Here is a 20252-nt window from a genome sequence, read left to right as displayed (position 1 = left end):
ACGCGGGCACAGTGGCGTAGCTACAAACCTCTGGGCCCCGATGCGGAATCTGGATGTGCCCCCCCCCCCGGCAAAACAGCCCCCCCTCCCCCGGCAACACCCGACGCACACACATATCCGAATCCCTATAGCCAGCTATAGGTCCCCCCAGTATAGGTAGTCAGGCATAGGTAAGCCAGTATAGTTGCCCCCGGTATATGTTAGATAGGTAGGTGCCCCCAGTATATGTTAGTTAGGTAGGTGCCTCCAATATAGGTAGCCAGTATAGTTGCCACCTGTATAGGCTAGCTAGGTGCCCCAAATATAGGTTAGATAAGTAAGTGCCCCCAGTATAGGTTAGATAGGTAGGTGCCCCCCAGTATAGGTTAGATTAGGTAGCTGGCCCCAGTATAGGTTAGATGAGGTAGCTGCCCCCCAGTATAGGTTAGATGAGGTAGCTGCCCCCCAGAATAAGGTTAGATGAGGTAGCTGCCCCCCAGTATATGTTAGATAGGTAGCTGCCCCCCAGTATAGGTTAGATTAGGTAGGTGCCCCCCAGTATAGGTTAGATTAGGTAGGTGCCACCCAGTATAGGTTAGATTAGGTAGGTGCCACCCAGTATAGGTTAGATTAGGTAGCTGCCCCCCAGGATAGGTTAAATTAGGTAGCTGCCCCCCAGGATAGGTTAGATTAGGTAGCTGCCCCCCCGGATAGGTTAGGGAGGTAGCTGCCCCCCCAGGATAGGTTAGGTAGGTAGCTGCCCCCCCCCAGGATAGGTTAGGTAGCTGCCCCCCCCAAGATAGATTAGGTAGCTGCCCCCCCCAGGATAGGTTAGGTAGCTGCCCCCCCCAAGATAGATTAGGTAGCTGCCCCCCCAGGATAGGTTAGGTAGCTGCCCCCCCCCCCCCCCCAGGATAGGTTAGGTAGGTAGCTGCCCCCCAGGATAGGTTAGGTAGGTAGCTGCCCCCCCAGGATAGGTTAGATTAGGTAGCTGCCCCCCTCCCAGGATAGGTTAGGTAGGTAGGTGCCCCCCCCCCCAGTATAGGTTAGGTAGGTAGCTGCCCCCCCCCCCAGGATAGGTGAGGTAGGTAGCTGCCCCCCAGGATAGGTTAGGTAGGTAGCTGCCCCCCAGGATAGGTTAGGTAGCTGCCCCCCCCAGGATAGGTTAGGTAGGTAGCTGCTCCCCCCAGGATAGGTTAGGTAGGTAGCTGCCCGCCCCAGGATAGATTAGGTAGCTGCCCCCCCAGGATAGGTTAGGTAGCTGCCCCCCCCCCAGGATAGATTAGGTAGCTGCCCCCCCCCCAGGATAGATTAGGTAGCTGCCCCCCCCAGGATAGATTAGGTAGTTGCCCCCCCAGGATAGGTTAGGTAGGTAGCTGCCCCCCAGGATAGGATAGGTAGGTAGCTCCCCCCCAGGATAGGATAGGTAGGTAGCTGCCCCCAAGGATAGGATAGGGTAGGTAGGTAGGTTCTGTATATGGAGGGGGGAGCCGCAGCCGCGGGGAGGGCAGCCCGACCTCTCCCTCCCTTCCTCTCCCCGGGCCCCCCCCCCCCCCTCAGATGCAGAGTGAGCGGCGCACGGAAGCGCTGTAGGCAGAACTCACCTCCGTCCCGCTGTATAGATGTTGTTACCCACTGCTTCCTGTTTAGCCGGAAGCAGTGTGTATCAGCATCTATACAGCGGGAGGAGATCAGCGGCGCTTGGAACGCAGGGACGGAGGTGAGTTCTGCCTACAGCGCTTCCCTGCGCCGCTCTCTCTGCATCTGAGGGGGGGGGGGGGGGGGGCAGGGAGAGGAAGGGAGGGAGAGGTTGGGCTGCCCTCGCTGCGGCTCCCCCCTCCCAATAGCACGCACGGTCGGCACTAGTCCAAACAGACATGGGCCCCCGGGCCCCTCCCCCGCCTCTTCAGGAGCCGGGCCCGGTCGCCACGGCGACCGGTGCGACCGCAGGCCCTACGCCATTGCGCGGGCACATTACAGAGCCGCCCATCTTCGGGAGCACCCGGGCTTCGTCGCTGGAAGTGTTCTATGCCTGATGGAATAGCTGGCCCGCCTAGCAGAATATCCAGGTGGTGGAGGAGGATGGTGCGGGACCAATGAGCCTGAAGGGGGCTAGAGGAAGCCCCAGGTATGTATCATTTTAATTTTTATCATCTTCTCAGGTACACTGAGTTTGCCGCATGCGAATTTGCATAGCCAATACAAGTGGATGGGACTGTTTCCACTTGTCAGGATTTCTTTGCGTTTTTCTGTGCAGAAAAAATCTGCACGGCAGAGCCATCAGAATTCGCATATCGCTATGCGAATTGCATACAATGTATTTAATAGGGAATTTGTATGCGGTATTGGCATGCGAATTTTCATGCGAATTCGCATACGATTTCCCATGGAATCAATTGAAAAGCACACTGGCACTGCCATGGTTAAATTTGCATACATCGTCATCCATGCGAAATCATATGCAAATTCGCATGAAAATTTGCATATAACCACATGCGAAATTCGGATCCGCATGCAAATTTTTACCGCCGCGATTCGCACCGCACAAGTGGAAACGGGCCCTTAAAGAGACTCAGAGATGAATTCTAATAGATTTATACATACCTGGGGTTTCTTCCAGCCCCATCCGCATGGATCGCTCCAACGCCACCATCCTCCGCCTTCTCTATCGCCAGTATCGTCGGGTCTCGTAACTTCGGCAAGATGCGACCAGTTGTACGCATGCACAGGGATTCCCTCCGTCTCTCTGGCTCCTGCCTTATGCATGCGCCTGCGAAGTGCGGAGGGAGCGTACTGCGCTTGCGTTGACTGGCCCTGATTGTCTAAAGTTACGAGACCCGGTACCGGCGATAGAGAAGGCGGTGGACGGCGGCGTGGGAGCGATCCATGCGGATGGAGCTGGAGGAAGTCCCAGGTATGTATAAAACTTTTATTTTGTTGATCTCTAAATCTCTTTAGACAATAAAATTGCTGTGCGCTCCCTGTTCACAACAATTTAATTTTACCATTTACTGAATGCACCCTGAGATCTCTTAAGACTGGAAGTTTCATAACGAAGACATGAATAGTTTTTTTTGTTTTTTGTTTTTTTTTACTAAAATGGTACAGAAAACATTTTTTTTCTCTGTTTTAGCTGTCAAGCAATCAGCTTATAGCACATAAGCTAAAGCAGACATGATATCTACGTCAGACACAGTCACATATTGTATTCTGCATTCACCTATATTAATCAGGGCACTTACCAGCTCTAACAAGCGCTATAAGCAACAGAGAGAGGACACTGAAGTATCTCATCATGGTAGAAAATGAGCCGACGCCCTTCCTCATCTGCAGCTCTCTGGGAATTGTATTTTTAGTTTCACTTTCAGCTTCCTGACAATGGCCTCTATTCATAAAAAAAACTTTACCGCTCAAATCAGCTGACTTTCCCGACCATTTAGCAAAATGTGCATTCATAAAGTCTCAGATTATAAAGCACTGCGCCAAAGTTCATGCAATGATTACCACTTTATACAATCAACAGTCAATGGGATCGCTGCAGAAAGTCCAATTGCTGGATAATAAAGTTGAAGTGCACTGCTGCGCTCTCCAATCCTGTAACAGAAAACAAACTCCACATAGGGCAATATTGTTCAGTCTTTATGATGCACTGTTTCCACTCCTAGACGTCACCCGTGTCTTGTGCTCCCCAGGTGTTAATCAAATCTGTATCCTTCGTCCCCTCTCACTAAATGCTCACCAGATTATGACCACCTCAATTCTCAGGTGGATCTTAAGCAGAACATTATAGCCAACTCCACTTGCTTCTGTGAAAAAAAGGATCTCCACATAGGACAATACAGTTCGGATAACAGAACAATTCAAGCACTCCAAACCCCGTGCCTCTGTATTATCACCCAGTGAACGTGCCACTTCAACGCATTACATGCCACACTGCTCACCAGATGTAGCCCACCTCTATATGAAGGTGGAGACTGCGCTCTGAACTATATCCAATCAATTTCACGATCCTCAGTTGCTTACAAAAGCCTCTTGGGTACTTATCCGTTAGCCGGGCGCATCCGGCAGGTGTCGCTGTTGTAGCGAATTTCGATGCGCTGTTGTATCTAATTCCATTCATAGTTACTGAACGTAGTACTGTGTGAATGGAAGTGCCGCAGGTGGCGCTAATTACATTGTTGATACACAACGTAACGATACAGTGTGTTAATGGCAACGAATATACATTGTATTTGAAGTGGCCGGAATTAAAATGAAGGCGGCGGCAATGTAACACATGAAGCCGCCGCCTTCGTCTGTTGTTCTTCTTCTCCCCCTTTGCCCTCTCGCTTGTATACAATGCTGCCAGCCTGCGGGGACATGCGGTACCCCCAGAGTCGTTCGTCGCGGCAGGGAAGCCTGCTTGTTTCCTTGCGACGAACGACTGTGGGGGGACACGCCACAAGATGGCCACATTCAAAAAATTCCTAGATGCGAACGATGTCGCATCTAGGAACTAAAAAGAAGAGAAGTTTCCTGGGGGCAGAAATACCACGCTCTCTGATGAGAAAGCGTCGGTATTTCTGCCGGGGACTTAGATCGGTGAATGGGAATTACATTCCCATTCACTGATCGGGGGGGGGGCAGCGGGAGCGAGCGCATGCGCGCGCCCACCACACGGCTGCAGCACCACTGCCTATCTGGACGGATATATGCGTCCAGATATGGCGAAGTGGTTAAAAAAAAAAAAAAATTTTTTTGCATGTGTGCACACATATCAGCATATGTATAGAGTATATGGATTATTGCAACTGGTGTTTTAGGACTATGTGGTCTTTTTAAGTGTTTTTATGCATATTTGAACCTCCTATTATGTCAATTATAAATATATGAAATAAATTGTTATATTTTGAATCTATTTTGAGTGGTGCTGTATATATGGGCTTTCTTTTTCTACAATCATGGGCCATTACTCTGGCTTCGCCCCCCACAGTTCCTGCCCTGGTGCAGAGAGGATGGTCACCTTTAGCTTTCTACATTCACACACTCCCGCCTCGCAAGTCTTGCTCTATTCGGGAGGCGGAGATAGCACATTTCCAGCCAGTCTCTGTATTATCTCCCCCATGCCTCCCACTGTGCTGACAAACACTGTACAGGAGGTGGGGGAGGGCTTCACTTGCACACTGAACACAGGCACTCAGGCAGAAGCTGCAGTTCCTGTTTCGTCCACTGTGAACCGAATCGTTCATTGTGATGATCCTGATTCGACTCACAAAAAAGATCCGAATTAAAGATCCGAATCGTTCATGATCCAGACAACACTAGTCAGGACAGCTGGGACAGTAAACAGTGGTGTCACACCTCACTCCAGCCCTACTGCAGACACGACAACATTTTCTTGGGGAACGGTGAGATGGGGTACTCGGAAAGACATAAGCATAGTATCTTTCATGTAACCGGCGAACTACTTTCCTGTTCTCTCAGCCTTACTGTAGAGAACAAAACTATTGTAAAGAGTTAATTGAATCAAATATAGAGACACCTTCTTATATCAGCATCTGGTTCTGCATGAAATTAAATAGTGAACCAACATCTGGTCAACATGGTCGTTGAAGTCCACCCCTCCCGTGTTAATGTTATAGCTGTGGACAGTGAGGGGTTTTTCAACGACTCCAGTTACCCATTCAATTTGGACAGTCGTATCTGCGTGAACGGTGGATAGAAGGTAAACGTCCCTCTTGTCCCTCCATTTCACCGCAAGTGGGTATTCGTTACACAAGGCAGCCCTCCCCTTGATGCTTGATGGAAAATTAACAGTATGGATATGTAGACGGGTAAGAAGATATACTGAGCCTGGAACATACTATGCGCTGTAGCTGTCCTATAATCTGGCAGCATACATAGAAGGTGAGAGGCTGAAGATCCTGGTGTCATTGATGCAGCACATTGTTTTGAAGTGGTGAAGGAAGCATTGAATAGTCACTGGTTATTAAATGCATATGCTGTCTGTGGGTTGGCAGCCAATATAGAGGGTGAGGAGCTTTGATATCTGAGTGTGGTGCGACCACACGAGAGTTTTCATTTCACGTGGTGGAATTATACAGTATTTACAGAATCACGCTATGTTTTGCTTGTTTTTGTATATGTACGTACCTGGAGTATAAAGGCACAGAGGATTGGAGTGTTGGTGGACCTTATTGAGAGCGCAGTGTCTACGAAAATCTGAGATAGCACCCTTCTGCCACCCTTGAGGCAGATCCTGCGCCACCTTCCCTCCAATGACATGGGGTGGGGTACGCCTGGCCCTAGCAGGGACCCCAATCTCGTCATCTGAGCTATCAGTCAGAGAGCCACTGCTATCTACAGGTTTGTATTCTGACCCGGATGATTCATCGGATGAGGCGTCCCATTCGCTCTCATCTGACTGGGTAAAAATCCTGTAGGCCTCTTCAGCGGAATACCCCTTTCTTGCCATGTTGGACTGACCTGGGTAGTCTCAGAGGTAATTCCTCTGAGACTACCCAGGAAAAAGAGCACACCTACCCAGCAAAAAGGAGTGATGTGACCGCTCAATTTTGATTTAAAAAAAAGAAAAACTGATCTTTATAGCGCCGCAGCTATTGTATTGTGTTTTTGCAGTGATCAGAAAAAAAAAATCTGTCAGGCCTCATTATCACCTAAAAACAAAAATTTTGTGGTTTTGTGCGCTGTTCCCCCCCCCCCCCCCCCCCACACTCCTGGTTCTCCACTGCGTGCTGCGTTTTTTGAAAAAGCGCTTTTCTAAGCGCTTTGCCAGAGCGGTTTTGAGATTCACTCCCTGACACAAGTCAGAAAGTGAGCTCTTTGACCTGGAAAAAAATAAATACAAAATGCAATCGCTGCATAAAGCGGTTTTGTGAGCATTTAGCTCTCTTCACCCCAAAAATGGTACAGGCACTGCTTTGCTGAACGCACAGCGCACGAACCGCGCTGATATGAACCTTCTCATAGAGATTCCTTGCACAAGCGTTTTGTAGGCGATTTAAAAAAATTGCCTGCGCTTGAAAAAAGACCGAAAACACCCCTAGTGTGAACAAGCCCTCACTGCGGTGGGGCGGGCTAAATGCAAGTGTTGGTGAACGATCTGGCCTGATTGGGCAAACACTGCGTTTTTAGTGGAGTATACACTAAGGTGACCCTAATGTACTGATACTGACTGCAATCAGTACTGATCACTTACAGATACTTTATAGTACCAGTGCTGATTAGTGACAGTGATGATGCTAATCGGTGGCTAATTAGTGACTGCAATGTAGTGGGCCGGGTGCTAACTGACACTAACTTCCTAACCAGTGCAGTTTCTAGGCTAAAATGCACCCAGGGCGAGGGTGTAAAAATTGCCCCTCCCCCCCCCCCCCCCCCCCCGAAGCAAGGTATGGGTGCCCGCAGTGTAGGTTAGCCAGGTTTAGTTGCACTCAGTATAGATTCCCCCAGAATAGGTACCCCAGTATAGGTAGCCAGCTACAGGTCCCCCCAGTATAGGTAGCCAGGCATAGGTGAGCCAGGTAGGTGCCTCCAGTATAGGTAGCCAGTATAGTTGCCCACAGTATAGGTTAGATAGACAGGCGTCCCCGGTATAAGTTAGATAGGTAGGTGCCCCAGTACAGGTTAGCTAGGTGGGTGCCTCTAATATAGGTAGCCAAAATAGTTGCCCCCAGCATAGGTTAGATAGGTAGATGCCCCCAGTATAGGTTAGTTAGGTAGGTGCCTCCAATATAGGTAGCCAGTATAGTTGTCACTTGTATAGACTAGCTAGGTAGGTAGGTGCCCCAATACAGGTTAGATAAGTTAATGCTCCCACTATAGGTTAGATAGGTAGCTGCCCCCCAGTATAGGTTAGGTAGGTGCCCCCCAGTATAGGTTAGATAGGTAGCTGCCCCCCAGTATAGGTTAGATAGGTAGGTGCCCCACAGTATAGGTTAGATAGGTAGGTGCCCCCAGTATAGGTTATATTAGGTAGCTGCCCCCTCAGTATAGGTTAGATTAGGTAGCTGCCCCCCAGGTTAGATAGGTAGCTGCCCCCCAGTATAGGTTAGGTAGGTGCCCCCAGTATAGGTTAGATAGGTAGCTGCCCCCAGTATAGGTTAGATAGGTAGCTGCCCCCCAGTATAGGTTAGATAGGTAGATGCCCCCAGTATAGGTTATATTAGGTAGGTGCCCCCAGTATAGGTTAGATTAGGTAGGTTAGATTAGGTAGGTGCCCCCAGTATAGGTTATATAGGTAGCTGCCACCCAGTTTAGGTTAGATAGGTAGGTGCCCCCAGTATAAGTTAGATTAGGTAGGTTCCCCCCCAGGATAGGTTAGATAGGTAGGTGCCCCCAGTATAGGTTAGATTAGGTAGGTGCCCCCCAGTATAGGTTAGATTAGGTAGGTGCCCCCCAGGATAGGTTAGATAGGTAGCTGCCCCAGTATTGGTTTAGGTAGGTGCCCCCCATGATGGAGTTGGGAGCTGCAGCCGCGGGGAGGGCAGCCCGACCTCTCCGTCCCTTCCTCTCCCCGGGTCGCCCTCCATGCGATCTCCCCTCGGACTGCAGAGTAATGCAGCAGGGAAGCGCTATGCAAAACTACTCACCACTCTGGTTCCAAGTGCTGCTCTCTCGCCGCCAGTCTCCTCTCTGCCTACACGCTGATACACACACACACACGCTGCTAAACAGGAAGCAGCATGTGTGTGTATCAGCGTGTAGGCAGAGAGGAGACTGGCGGTGAGAAAGCAGCGCTGGGAGCCAGCGAGGTGAGTAGTTTTGCATAGCGCTTCCCTGCTGCATTACTCTGCACTCCGAGGGGGGATCGCACGGAGGGAGGCCCGGGGAGAGGAAGGGAGGGAGAGGTCGGGCTGCCCTCCTCGCGGCTGCAGCTCCCCCTCCATCACAGCGCCCCCCTCCCAGCAGCGCTCAGGGCGCCCGCACGTGCCGCACGGCGGTAGAAACGGCCATGTTCCTAACAAAGGGGCCTAGCTAACTAATTGGCCTAACTGTTAACACTAGTGATACTAAAACTGTGACAGTTATCACTGATCACTCTATTAGATCACTAGGATAGTGACAGGGGGGTGAAGAGAGGGGGGTGATTTGGGAGGAAGGAACAGGGGGTATCAGGAGCCTGCAGGGGTTCTAATTAGGGCCTGATCAGTGGGTGGCAGTGACAGGGGGCTGACAGGAGGCGATCAGGGGTGATAAAAGGCTATTTCCAGACTTTACAGAGGGTAGATCAGCTGTACAATGACAGGGGGTGATCAGAGAGGGATCTGAGGGGGGGGGGGGGTGATCAGGAGGGGCTGATTAAGGCCTGATCAGTGGGTGATAGTGATAGGGGGCTGACAAGAAGCAATCAGAGGGTGATAAAAGGCTGTTTACAGGCCAGAGGGTAGATCAGAGGTAAACAACAGCAAGGGGGTGATCAGAGGGCGATCTGAGTGGGATGTGAGGAAGGGGGCGGGGGTGATCAGGAGCCCACAGGGGGCCGATTAGGGCCTGATCAGTGGGTGACAGGGAAAGGGGGTGATCACTCAGTGGGTGATTGGGGTGATTAGGAGGGGAGATCAGGTGTAAACAATGACAAGGGGGTGATCTGAGGAGGGTCTGAGGGCGATCAGGAGGTCAAATTTGCCCAAATGTGGTGCAAATGTGTGTGCGCCTTTACTGTACTTACAGAGCTGCCTGTCCTCTCTGGTGGTCAATTGGCACCAAGGAGACCACTAGAGATGGCTCGAACCTCCGATTTTTGGTACGCGAACCTCGAATGCGAACTTCCGCAAAAGGTTTCACGTGAACTCTTGCGAACCGCAATACACTTTAATGGGGATGCGAACTTTGAAAAGCAGAAAAATGTATGCTGGCCACAAAAGTGATGGAAAAGATGTTTCAAGGGGTCTAACATCTGAGTTTTTGCATGGCGGAGTGGGATACACGCCAAAAGTCCCGGGGAAATATCTGGATTTGATGCACAGCAGCGTTGTAAGGGCAGAAATCACATCGCATGCTAAATTGGAGGCCTAAAGTGCTTTAAAACATCTTGCATGTGTATACATCAATCAGGGAGTGTAATTAGCGTGTGGTCACACAGGTACTGTGAACAATTATGCAATGACTAGTATTACAAATGTGCAGCTGTCACATACACAGGTACAGTGGTGCTCATCCGGATTCCGGATATCTGGGTAACCTGGATATCCGACCTTTTTTCAGCTATCCAATTCGAATTCGGATTCCGGATTTCTGTGCAAATCCGGATAGCTATCTGCGGATATTTGGTTGCATACCCTGATATCTGCGGATATTCGGCAGATATCCGGATCTGAATACTGTAACTAAGGAGATGACATCACTGAGTCAATCAGAGGGCTCCCAGCAGAAGCCCTAGCAACCAATTACAGAAGGGCACCATGGCCAGACCCACCTGACCTCACTGAGCCAATCAGAGGGCTCCCAGCCTAAACCCTGGCACCCAATCACAGAAAGGAACCCTGGCCAGGCCCCCCTGTATAATAAGGAGGGGTGCCATGATGAGAAATCTCGTCCTTGCTTGTGAATGTTCATTGAGAGACATGCTCCAGTGCTGCTGGCCTAGAAAGTGCTGCATACAGTGATAAACCTAAAGCTGTTCAGTGATTAACCCCTTCACTATCACTACACTATTGTTGTATTGTTAATTAGGTAGCAGCCAGCTAGCTTGATTTCATTCAGTGAGTGACAGTCAGAGTGTGTGCTGCAGGGCTGCTGCAGCTGCTATGTGTCTGTGTGTGTGCTACGCACAGACCAGGCTAGCTGCTGCCTGCTGGCCAGCTAGCCTTAGCTACAGTATAGGTTAGGGAATAGGATTACTTTGTTATTGTGTAGTTAGTACTGTAGTACTGCAGTCAGTACTAGTAGTTGTTAGAGTAGTAGTACTACTGTGTTAGCTTACTACTGAACTGCTGTGCGGTGAGCAGTGCAAGTGTGACAGTTAGTGTGCATTAGTGCCTTCTCCTCTGCTGTCTGACTGTCACTCGGCACTTGGCACTGTGCAAGTGGCACTTTGCACGTGGCACTTTGCACTTGGCATGTGGCACTTTGCACGTGACACTTTGCACATGCCACGTCACACGTGCCAAGTGCAAAGTGCCACGTGCAAAGTGCCACGTGCCAAGTGCAAAGTGCCACGTGCAAAGTGCCACATGCAAAGTGCCAAGTGCAAAGTGCCACGTGCAAAGTGCCACATGCAAAGCCCCAAGTGCAAAGTGCCACGTGCAAAGTGCCACATGCAAAGTGCCATGTGCCAAGTGCAAAGTGCCACGTGCCAAGTGCAAAGTGCCAAGTGCAAAGTGCTACGTGCAAAGTGCTACGTGCAAAGTGCTACGTGCAAAGTGCTACGTGCCAAGTGCCACGTGCCAAGCAAAGTGCCACATGCAACGTGCCAAGTGCAACATCCCAAGTGCCACATGCAAAGTGCAAAGTGCCACGTGCAAAGTGCTACGTGCAAAGTGCTACGTGCCAAGTGCCACGTGCCAAGCAAAGTGCCACATGCAACGTGCCAAGTGCAACATCCCAAGTGCCACATGCAAAGTGCAAAGTGCCACGTGCAAAGTGCCACGTGCAAAGTGTCACGTGCAAAGTGCCACGTTCACAGTGCAAAGTGCCACCTTCACAGTGCAAAGTGCCAAATTCACAGTGCAAAGTGCCACCTACACAGTGCAAAGTGCAACATGCCAAGTGCCAAGCGCAAAGTGCCAAGTGCAAAGCGTTACGTGCAAAGCGATACGTGCCAAGTGCACAGTGCCAAGCGCCAAGTGCAAAGTGCTACGTGCAAAGTGCTACTTGCCAAGTGCCGTGTGCCAAGCAAAGTGCCACATGCAACGTGCCAAGTGCAACATCCCAAGTGCCACATGCAAAGTGCAAAGTGCCACGTGCAAAGTGTCACGTGCAAAGTGCCACCTTCACAGTGCAAAGTGCCACCTTCACAGTGCAAAGTGCCATGTTCACAGTGCAAAGTGCAACATGCCAAGTGCCAAGCGCAAAGTGCCAAGTGCAAAGCGTTACGTGCAAAGTGATACGTGCCAAGTGCAAAGTGCCAAGCGCCAAGTGCAAAGCGTTACGTGCAAAGTGCTACGTGCCAAGTGCAAAGTGCTACGTGCCAAGTGCTACGTGCCAAGTGCTACGTGCCACGTGCAAAGTGCCACGTGCAAAGCGCCAAGTGCAAAGTGCCACGTGCAAAGTGCCACGTGCAAAGTGCCATGTGCAAAGTGCAACTTGCAAAGTGCCACGTGCAAGGTGCAAAGTGCCACATTCACAGTGCAAAGTGCCACCTTCACAGTGCAAAGTGCCACCTTCACAGTGCCAAGTGCAATGTGCCAAGTGCAAAGCGCTATGTGCCAAGTGCAAAGCGCTATGTGCCAAGTGCCAAGTGCCAAGTGCCACGTGCAAAGTGCCAAGTGCCACGTGCAAAGTGCCAAGTGCCACGTGCAAAGTGCCACGTGCAAAGTGCCACGTGCAAAGTGCCACGTGCAAAGTGCTACGTGCCAAGTGCTACGTGCCAAGTGCAAAATGCCAAGTGCTACGTGCCAAGTGTTAAGTGCCAAGTGCTACGTGCCAAGTGCAAAGTGCCAAGTGCAAAGTGCCATGTGCAAAATGCTACGTGCCAAGTGCAAAGTGCCAAGTGCTACGTGCAATGTGCTACATGCCAAGTGCAAAGAGCCATGTGCCACGTGCAAAGTGCTACGCGCCAAGTGCCAAGTGCAAAATGCAACGTGCAAAATGCCAAGTGCTACGTGCCAAGTGCTACGTGCCATGTGCTACGTGCCAAGTGCTACATGCCAAGTGCTACGTGCCAAGTGCTACGTGCCAAGTGCTATGTGCAAAATGCCAAGTGCTACGTGCCAAGTGCTAAGTGCCAAGTGCTACGTGCCAAGTGCAAAGTGCCAAGTGCTACGTGCCATGTGCAAAATGCTACGTGCCAAGTGCAAAGTGCCAAGTGCTACGTGCAATGTGCTACATGCCAAGTGCAAAGAGCCATGTGCCACGTGCAAAGTGCTACCCGCCAAGTGCCAAGTGCAAAATGCAACGTGCAAAATGCCAAATGCTACGTGCCAAGTGCTACGTGCCAAGTGCTACGTGCCAAGTGCTACGTGCCAAGTGCTACGTGCCAAGTGCAAAGTGCCATGTGCCAAGTGCTACGTGCCAAGTGCTACGTGCCAAGTGCAAAGTGCCAAGTGCAAAGTGCCATGTGCCACGTGCAAAGTGCTACGTGCCAAGTGCTACGTGCCAAACGCTACGTGCCAAGTGCTATGTGCCAAGTGCTACGTGCAACGTGCTACGTGCCAAGTGCTACATGCCAAGTGCTACATGCCAAGTGCTACGTGCCATGTGCCATGTGCTACGTGCCAAGTGCAAAGTGCCAAGTGCTACGTGCAAAGTGCCAAGTGCTACGTGCAAAGTGCTATGTGCCAAGTGCTGTGTAATCTTTTGGAGGTGTCTGGGCTGAAAACAGTCATGTCCCAGATGTGCGGTTGGACTTTGGACACAATGTGGGCTGCACGACCGCTGTCTGGAACCTAGTCCTGATGTTAATTGACAGCCATTTTTTTCGGGGGGGGTGAATTTTAAGTCCCCACATCATCAATTTGTGTTTCCCTTTAAAAAAACATGATGCTACATGCATCATTTACCCTTAAAAATGTTTTAAAAGCAATTTAAAGGCCACTTCCACTTTCCCTATCCAGATATCCGAATCCACCCGAATATCCTGGATACTGGGGTCAGATATCCGATTCTATTCGGATACCTAAAAGTACGGATCCGGATATCTGGGTATAAGGATCCGGATCAATTCAGATTTTGAAAAGGGGTATCCGAGCACCCCTGCACAGGTACCGTGAACAGGTATGCAGTGACTGGTATCAATACAATGTGCAGCTGTCACACACACACACACAGGTACCGTGAACAGGTGCAGTGACTGGTGTTAAAAACACTGCGTGCGCTCACGTAGGTAGGTGCACTAAACAGGTAGGTATGCAGTGATTGGTATTACAAATGTGCAGCTGTCACAAACACAGGTACCATGAACAGGTGCAGCGAGTGACTGGTATATAATATAACACTGCTTGCGGTCATGTAGGTAGGTGCACTACTGAACAGGTATGCAGGGATTGGTATAACAAATGTGCAGCTGTCACATACACAGGTAGTCACTGAATGTGCTGGGCCTGGCAGTGGTACAGTAGGAATTACCAAGGGGCCAAGGTCCAGCAGCTGCGACTGACTGACAGGGCTGTATATGCAACACAAGTGTCTGTGGGACACACACACAAAAAAAAAAATAGATCACAAGAACAACATTAAAAACATCTCAAAAGAGCTGTTGAGGATGAGGAATGCTTTTTAGCAATAAGTATCAGCAAGGAGCAAGCTAACAAGCCTAACACAAGAGTCTGACTAAGCTTTCCCTATGTCAGCAGCAGGTTCTCTCCCTTCTCCAATTACTGCAGTCACACGAGTGAGTGAAAAGGCTGACACTGCCTGAGCTCATAGTTCAGTTAGTAGCTAGTAGAAGGTGAGGTGTTTTTAATTTCATTTCTCCCATTTAGTTGAACCTTGGGCTTTTGGCATGGTTCCCACTAGAACGCTGATAAATACTAGCATTTTTGCCTGGTTAGAGTAGGACTCACCAGATCGGGACACTTTGGCGCAGTTGGTGAGCTTAAACGCGTCAAAGTGTAACCAAGAGCCCATGTCACTGTTTTCCTGTCGTGTGCTGCAGCCCCTGTGTGTGTGTGTGTGTGTGTGTGTGTGTGTGTGTGTGTGTGTGTGTGTGTGTGTGTGTGTGTGTGTGTGTGTGTGTGTGTGTGTGTGTGTGTGTGTGTGTGTGTAGTTTTCCACATTTTGTCATATTGCATGTGCTGCAGCCCCTGTGTGTGTGTGTGTGTGTGTGTGTGTGTGTGTGTGTGTGTGTGTGTGTGTGTGTGTGTGTGTGTGTGTGTGTGTGTGTGTGTGTGTGTGTGTGTGTGTAGTTTTCCACATTTTGTCATATTACTGCCACAAACATGAATCAATTTTATTGGAATTCCACATGAAAGACCAACACAAAGTGGTGTACACATGAGAAGTGGAACGAAAATCATACATGATTCCAAACATATTTTACAAATAAATAACTGCAAAGTGGTGTGTGCATAATTATTCGGCCCCCTTTGATCTGAGTGCAGTCAGTTGCCTATAGACATTGCCTGATGAGTGCTAATGACTAAATGGAGTGCACCTGTGTGTAATCTAATGTCAGTACAAATACAGCTGCTCTGTGAGGGCCTCAGAGGTTGTCTAAGAGAATATTGGGAGCAACAACACCGTGAAGTCCAAAGAACACACAAGACAGGTCAGGGATCAAGTTATTGAAACATTTAAAGCAGGCTTAGGCTACAAAAAGATTTCCAAAGCCTTGAACATCCCACGGAGCACTGTTCAAGTGATTATTCAGAAATGGAAGGAGTATGGCACAACTGTAAACCTACCAAGACAAGGCCATCCACCTAAACTCACAGGCCGAACAAGGACAGCGCTGATCAAAAATGCAGTCAAGAGGCCCATGGTGACTCTGGACGAGCTGCAGAGATCTACAGCTCAGGTGGCAGACTCTGTCCATAGGACAACTGTTAGTCATGCACTGTACAAAGTTGGCCTTTATGGAAGAGTGGCAAGAAGAAAGGCATTGTTAACAGAAAGCATAAGAAGTCCCGTTTGCAGTTTGCCACAAGCCATGTGGGGGACACAGCAACCATATGGAAGAAGGTGCTCTAGTCAGATGAGACCAAAATGGAACTTTTTGGCCAAAATGCAAAATGCTATGTGTGGCAGAAAACTAACACTGCACATCACTCTGAACACACCATCCCCACTGTCAAATATGGTGGTGGCAGCATCATGCTCGGGGGGTGCATCTCTTCAGCAGGGACATGGAAGCTGGTCAGAGTTGATGGGAAGATGGATGGAGCCAAATACAGGGCAAACATGGAAGAAAACCTCTTGGAGACTGCAAAAGACTTGAGACTGGGGCGGAGGTTCACCTTCCAGCAGGACAATGACCCTAAACATAAAGCCAGGGCAACAATGGAATGGTTTAAAACAAAACATATCTATGTGTTAGAATGGCCAAGTTAAAGTCCAGATCTAAATTCAATCAAGAATCTGTGGCAAGATCTGAAAACTGCTGTTCACAAACGCTGTCCATCTAATCTGACTGAGCTGGAGCTGTTTTGCATAGAAGAATGGGCAAGGATTTCAGTCTCTAGATGTGTAAAGCTCGTAGAGACATACCCTAAAAAACTGGCAGCTGTAATTGCAGCAAAAGGTGGTTCTACAAAGTATTGACTCAGGGGGCCGAATAATTACCACACCCCACTTTGCAGTTATTTATTTGTAAAAAATGTTTGGAATGATGTATGATTTTGGTCTTTCACGTGGAATTCCAATAAAATTGATGCATGTTTGTGGCAGTATATATATATATATATATATATATATATATATATACTGTATATATATATATATATATATATATATATATATATATATATATAAAATCGGATATATGTTTGTGTGTGTATGTGTGTGTGTGTAGGTATGTGCCGCGATCACTCAAAAACGGCTTGACCGATTTGAACAAAACTTGGTATACAGATGCCTATCTGGGATGATATGTTCTGGGGGTCTCGCGTCCCCCTTGCACACCTGGGCGGAGCTACAAACAGCTAATCAGATTTCACCCATTCATGTCAATGGAAAAAATGGAAAAGGCTGCCATTCTCACAGTAATCAAGCCAGGAAAAGTGGGCGGAGCATAAAACAGCCAATCAAATTTCAGCCATTCATTTTAAATGGGAAAATGTAAACTGCAGCCATTCTTACACTGTTAATCGCAGGGTTTTCAAACTTGGTCACTGGGCGAATGAGATTAAGATTCAGGAAAGTGGGTGGAGCCTACAGCAGCCAATCAAAATTCACCTATTGATTTTTAAGGGGAATATTTAAACTGCTGCCATTCTTACACTGTTAATGGCAGAGGCTTCAAACTTGCTACAGTCGGTCTTTGGGTGACTGGGGTCCAAATTCACTAAAGCGGCGAGGCCACAAACAGTCAATCAGATTTCCTTTTTGGATAAACTGCTTTCATTCACACATTTTTAATGCCAGGAACCTAAAAGCTCACAAACTTGGTCATTGAGTTACTGTGTGTCAAGGTTACAAAAAGTGGGCGGAACCAAAAACAAATTTTACTGGGAACATATAAACTGTAGCCATTCTTACACAGTTAATGGTTCTCAAACTTTGCACAGTTGGTCACTGGGTGAATGAGATTTTGGAAGGTAGGTGGAGCCTACAACAGCCAATAAAAATTCACCTTTTGATTTTCAAAGGGAATATTTAAAGAGGTTCTGTGGGGGTTTCCTACTGATAAAAACTGACACTTAGCTGGGGCTTCTATCAGCCCTCTGCAGCGGTAAAGTCCCACACCGTCCTTCTCCGATCCGCCGGCACCGGGCTGTTATTCGTGTATTACACAGACAAATAATGTGTGCTGCCACGCTCCCTCTCGCGTCATCTGAAGCTTACTGCGCAGGCACAATACAAAGTTTTCTTGTACTGCGCCTGCGCAGTAAGCTTCCGATGAAGCGAGCGGGTGCGCGGCCACTGCAGCGCAGCCGCAGTTGGATTTCGTGCCGCACTAGACCGGGGCTGGCGGCGGAGATGGCGGATCGGAGGAGGACGTCGTGGGACATTACTGCTGCAGGGGGCTGATAGAAGCCTCAGGTAAGTGTCCGTTTTTATCCGTAGGAATCCCCCCATAGAACTCCTTTAAGCTGCTACCATTCTTATACTGTTAATAGCAGATGCCTCAAACCAGGTACAGTAGGTCATTGGGTGATTAGGGTTCAAATTCAGAAAGGGGGCGGAGCCACAAACAGCCAATCAGATTTGTTTATTTTTCAATGGGAATATACAAAGTATTGATACCAAGGACCCCAAGCTGATAAACTTGATAATTGAGTGACTGTATGTCAAGGTTAGAAAAAGTGTGCGGCGCCAATAACTGAATTTTTTACATGGCATGGTTCCCAAACTTGAAACAATTGGCCATTGGGTGACTGGGATTAATATTCAGAAATGTGGGTGGAGCCTAAACAGCCAATTAAAATTCACCTATTGATTTTCAAGGGGAATATTTACATTGCTGCCATTCATACACTCTTAGGCCTAGTGCACACCAGAGCGTTTCGGCTGCAGTTTGCGATCCGCTTGCGGGTGCGGATCCGCTTGGGTAATGTATTTCAATGGGCTGGTGCACACCAGAGCGGGAGGCGTTTTGGAGAAACGCATACTCCCGGGCTGCTGCAGATTTTGGATTGCGGATGCGTTTCTGCCTCAATGTTAAGTATAGGAAAAACGCAAACCGCTCTGAAAAACGGCACTTCAGAGCGGTTTGCCAGGCATTTTTGTTACAGTAGCTGTTCAGTAACAGCTTTACTGTAACAATATATGAAATTTACTACACCAAAAACGCTTCCCAAAACCGCAAAATGCTAGCTGAAACGCTACAGAAAAAGAAGAAAAAGCGTTTCAAAATCTGCTAGCATTTTGCGGATCTGCTAGCGGTTTTTGGTGTGCACCAGGCCTTAATGGCAGAGGCCTCAAATCTGGTACAGTCAGTCACTGGGAGACTGGAGTTTAAATTCTGAAAAGGGAGCGGGCCAAAAACAGCCAATCAGATTTGTTTAATTTAAATGGTAAAATGCAACTTATTGATGCCAAAGACCCCACAGCTCATAAACTTGGTCATTGAGTGACTGTATGTCAAGGTTAGAAATAGTGGGCAGAGCCATAAACAACTAACTTTTTACATGGGAAAATATAAACTGCAGCTATTCTTACACTGTTAATGGCAGGGTTCTCAAACTTGACACAGTTGGTCACTGGGGGACTAGGATTAATATTTGGAAAAGTAGGTGAAGCCTACACGAGCCAATCAAAATTCACCTATTGATTTTCAAGGGGAATATTGAAACTGCTGTCATTCTTAGACTGTTAATGGCAGAGGCCTCAAACCTGCTACTGGGGTTCAAATTCACTAAAGGGGCGGAGCCACAAACAGCCAATCAGATTTGCTTTTCTGTATAAACTGCTTCCATTCACAAAATGTTGATGCCAGGAACCCAAAAGCTCACAAACTTGGTCATTGAGTGACTATGTGTCAAGGTTACAAAAAGTGGGTGGAGTCACAAACAGATTTTTCTGGGAAATTGTAAACTGCAGCCCTTCTTCACTGTTAATGGCAGGGTTCTCAAACTTTGCACAGCTGGTTACTGGGTGACTGGGATTAATATTCAGAAAAGTGGGTGGAGCCTAAAAAAGCCAATCAAAATCACCTGTTGATTTTCAAGGGGAATATTAAAATTGCTGCCATTCTTGCACTGTTAATGGCACAAGCAGGGGCGTAGCAATAGGGGTTGCAGGGGTAGCGACCGCATCGGGGCCCTTGGGCCAGAGGGGCCCCAAAGGGCCCTCCCTCAACTATAGTATTAGCTCTCTATTGGTCCTGTACTCATAATAATCACTTCTATAGATAATTTGAACAGTGGTAATCATTAACAAACTGTTCCCCATCCTCTTCTTGCACCTCTGACACTGTAGTTGCCATTGGCAGGTTTTGCGCGCGTATCATCAATTGTTATGTATAGAGTGCTTGGGGGGCCCCATTGTAAAACTTGCATCGGGGCCCACATCTCCTTAGCTACGCCACTGGGCACAAGCCTCAAACCTGGTACAGTTAGTCATTGGGGTTCAAATTCAGAAAAGGGGACAGAGCCACAAACAGTTTCATTTCTTGGGAAAATACAAATTATTGATGCCAAGGACCCCAAAACTCACAAACTTGGTCATTGAGTGACTGTGTGTCCAGGTTACAAAAAGTGGGCGGAGCCAAAAACAAATTTCACTGGGAAAATGTAGACTGCAGTCCTTATTACACTGTTTATGGCAGGGTTCCCAAACTTTGCCCAGATGGTCACTGGGTGACTGAGATTAATATTCAGGGAAGTGGGTGGAGCCTATAATAGCCATTCAAAATTCACCTGTTGATTTTCAAGGGGAATATTTAAATTGCTGCCATTTTTACACTGGTAATAGCAGATGCCTCAAACCTGCTACAGTTGGTCATTGAGTGACTGGGGTTCAAATGCTGGAAAGGGGCGCAGTCACAAACAGCCAATCTGATTTGTTTAATTTCT

General features: G+C 48.4%; 1 protein-coding gene across 3 annotated transcripts in view; it reads right to left on the bottom strand.

Moving 5' to 3' along the window:
* The window catches only part of LOC137539229 (natural cytotoxicity triggering receptor 3 ligand 1-like), a 162992-nt gene that overhangs the window by 99407 nt on the left and 43333 nt on the right, over window positions 1-20252 (bottom strand). Inside the window, exon 1 of one of the 3 annotated variants that reach the window (XM_068261766.1) lies at window positions 3222-3304. The exons of the other annotated variants lie outside the window; for them this stretch is intronic. Coding sequence (XP_068117867.1) covers window positions 3222-3276 — 55 coding nt within the window. The 5' untranslated portion in view covers window positions 3277-3304. Of the gene's footprint in view, window positions 1-3221; window positions 3305-20252 lie in introns of those variants that run through there. 3 annotated transcript variants of the gene reach the window in all.

Source organism: Hyperolius riggenbachi, chromosome 11 (assembly GCF_040937935.1).
Source record: "Hyperolius riggenbachi isolate aHypRig1 chromosome 11, aHypRig1.pri, whole genome shotgun sequence".
Classification (NCBI taxonomy): domain Eukaryota; kingdom Metazoa; phylum Chordata; class Amphibia; order Anura; family Hyperoliidae; genus Hyperolius; species Hyperolius riggenbachi.
This window is presented reverse-complemented; position numbering and strand designations above follow the sequence as displayed.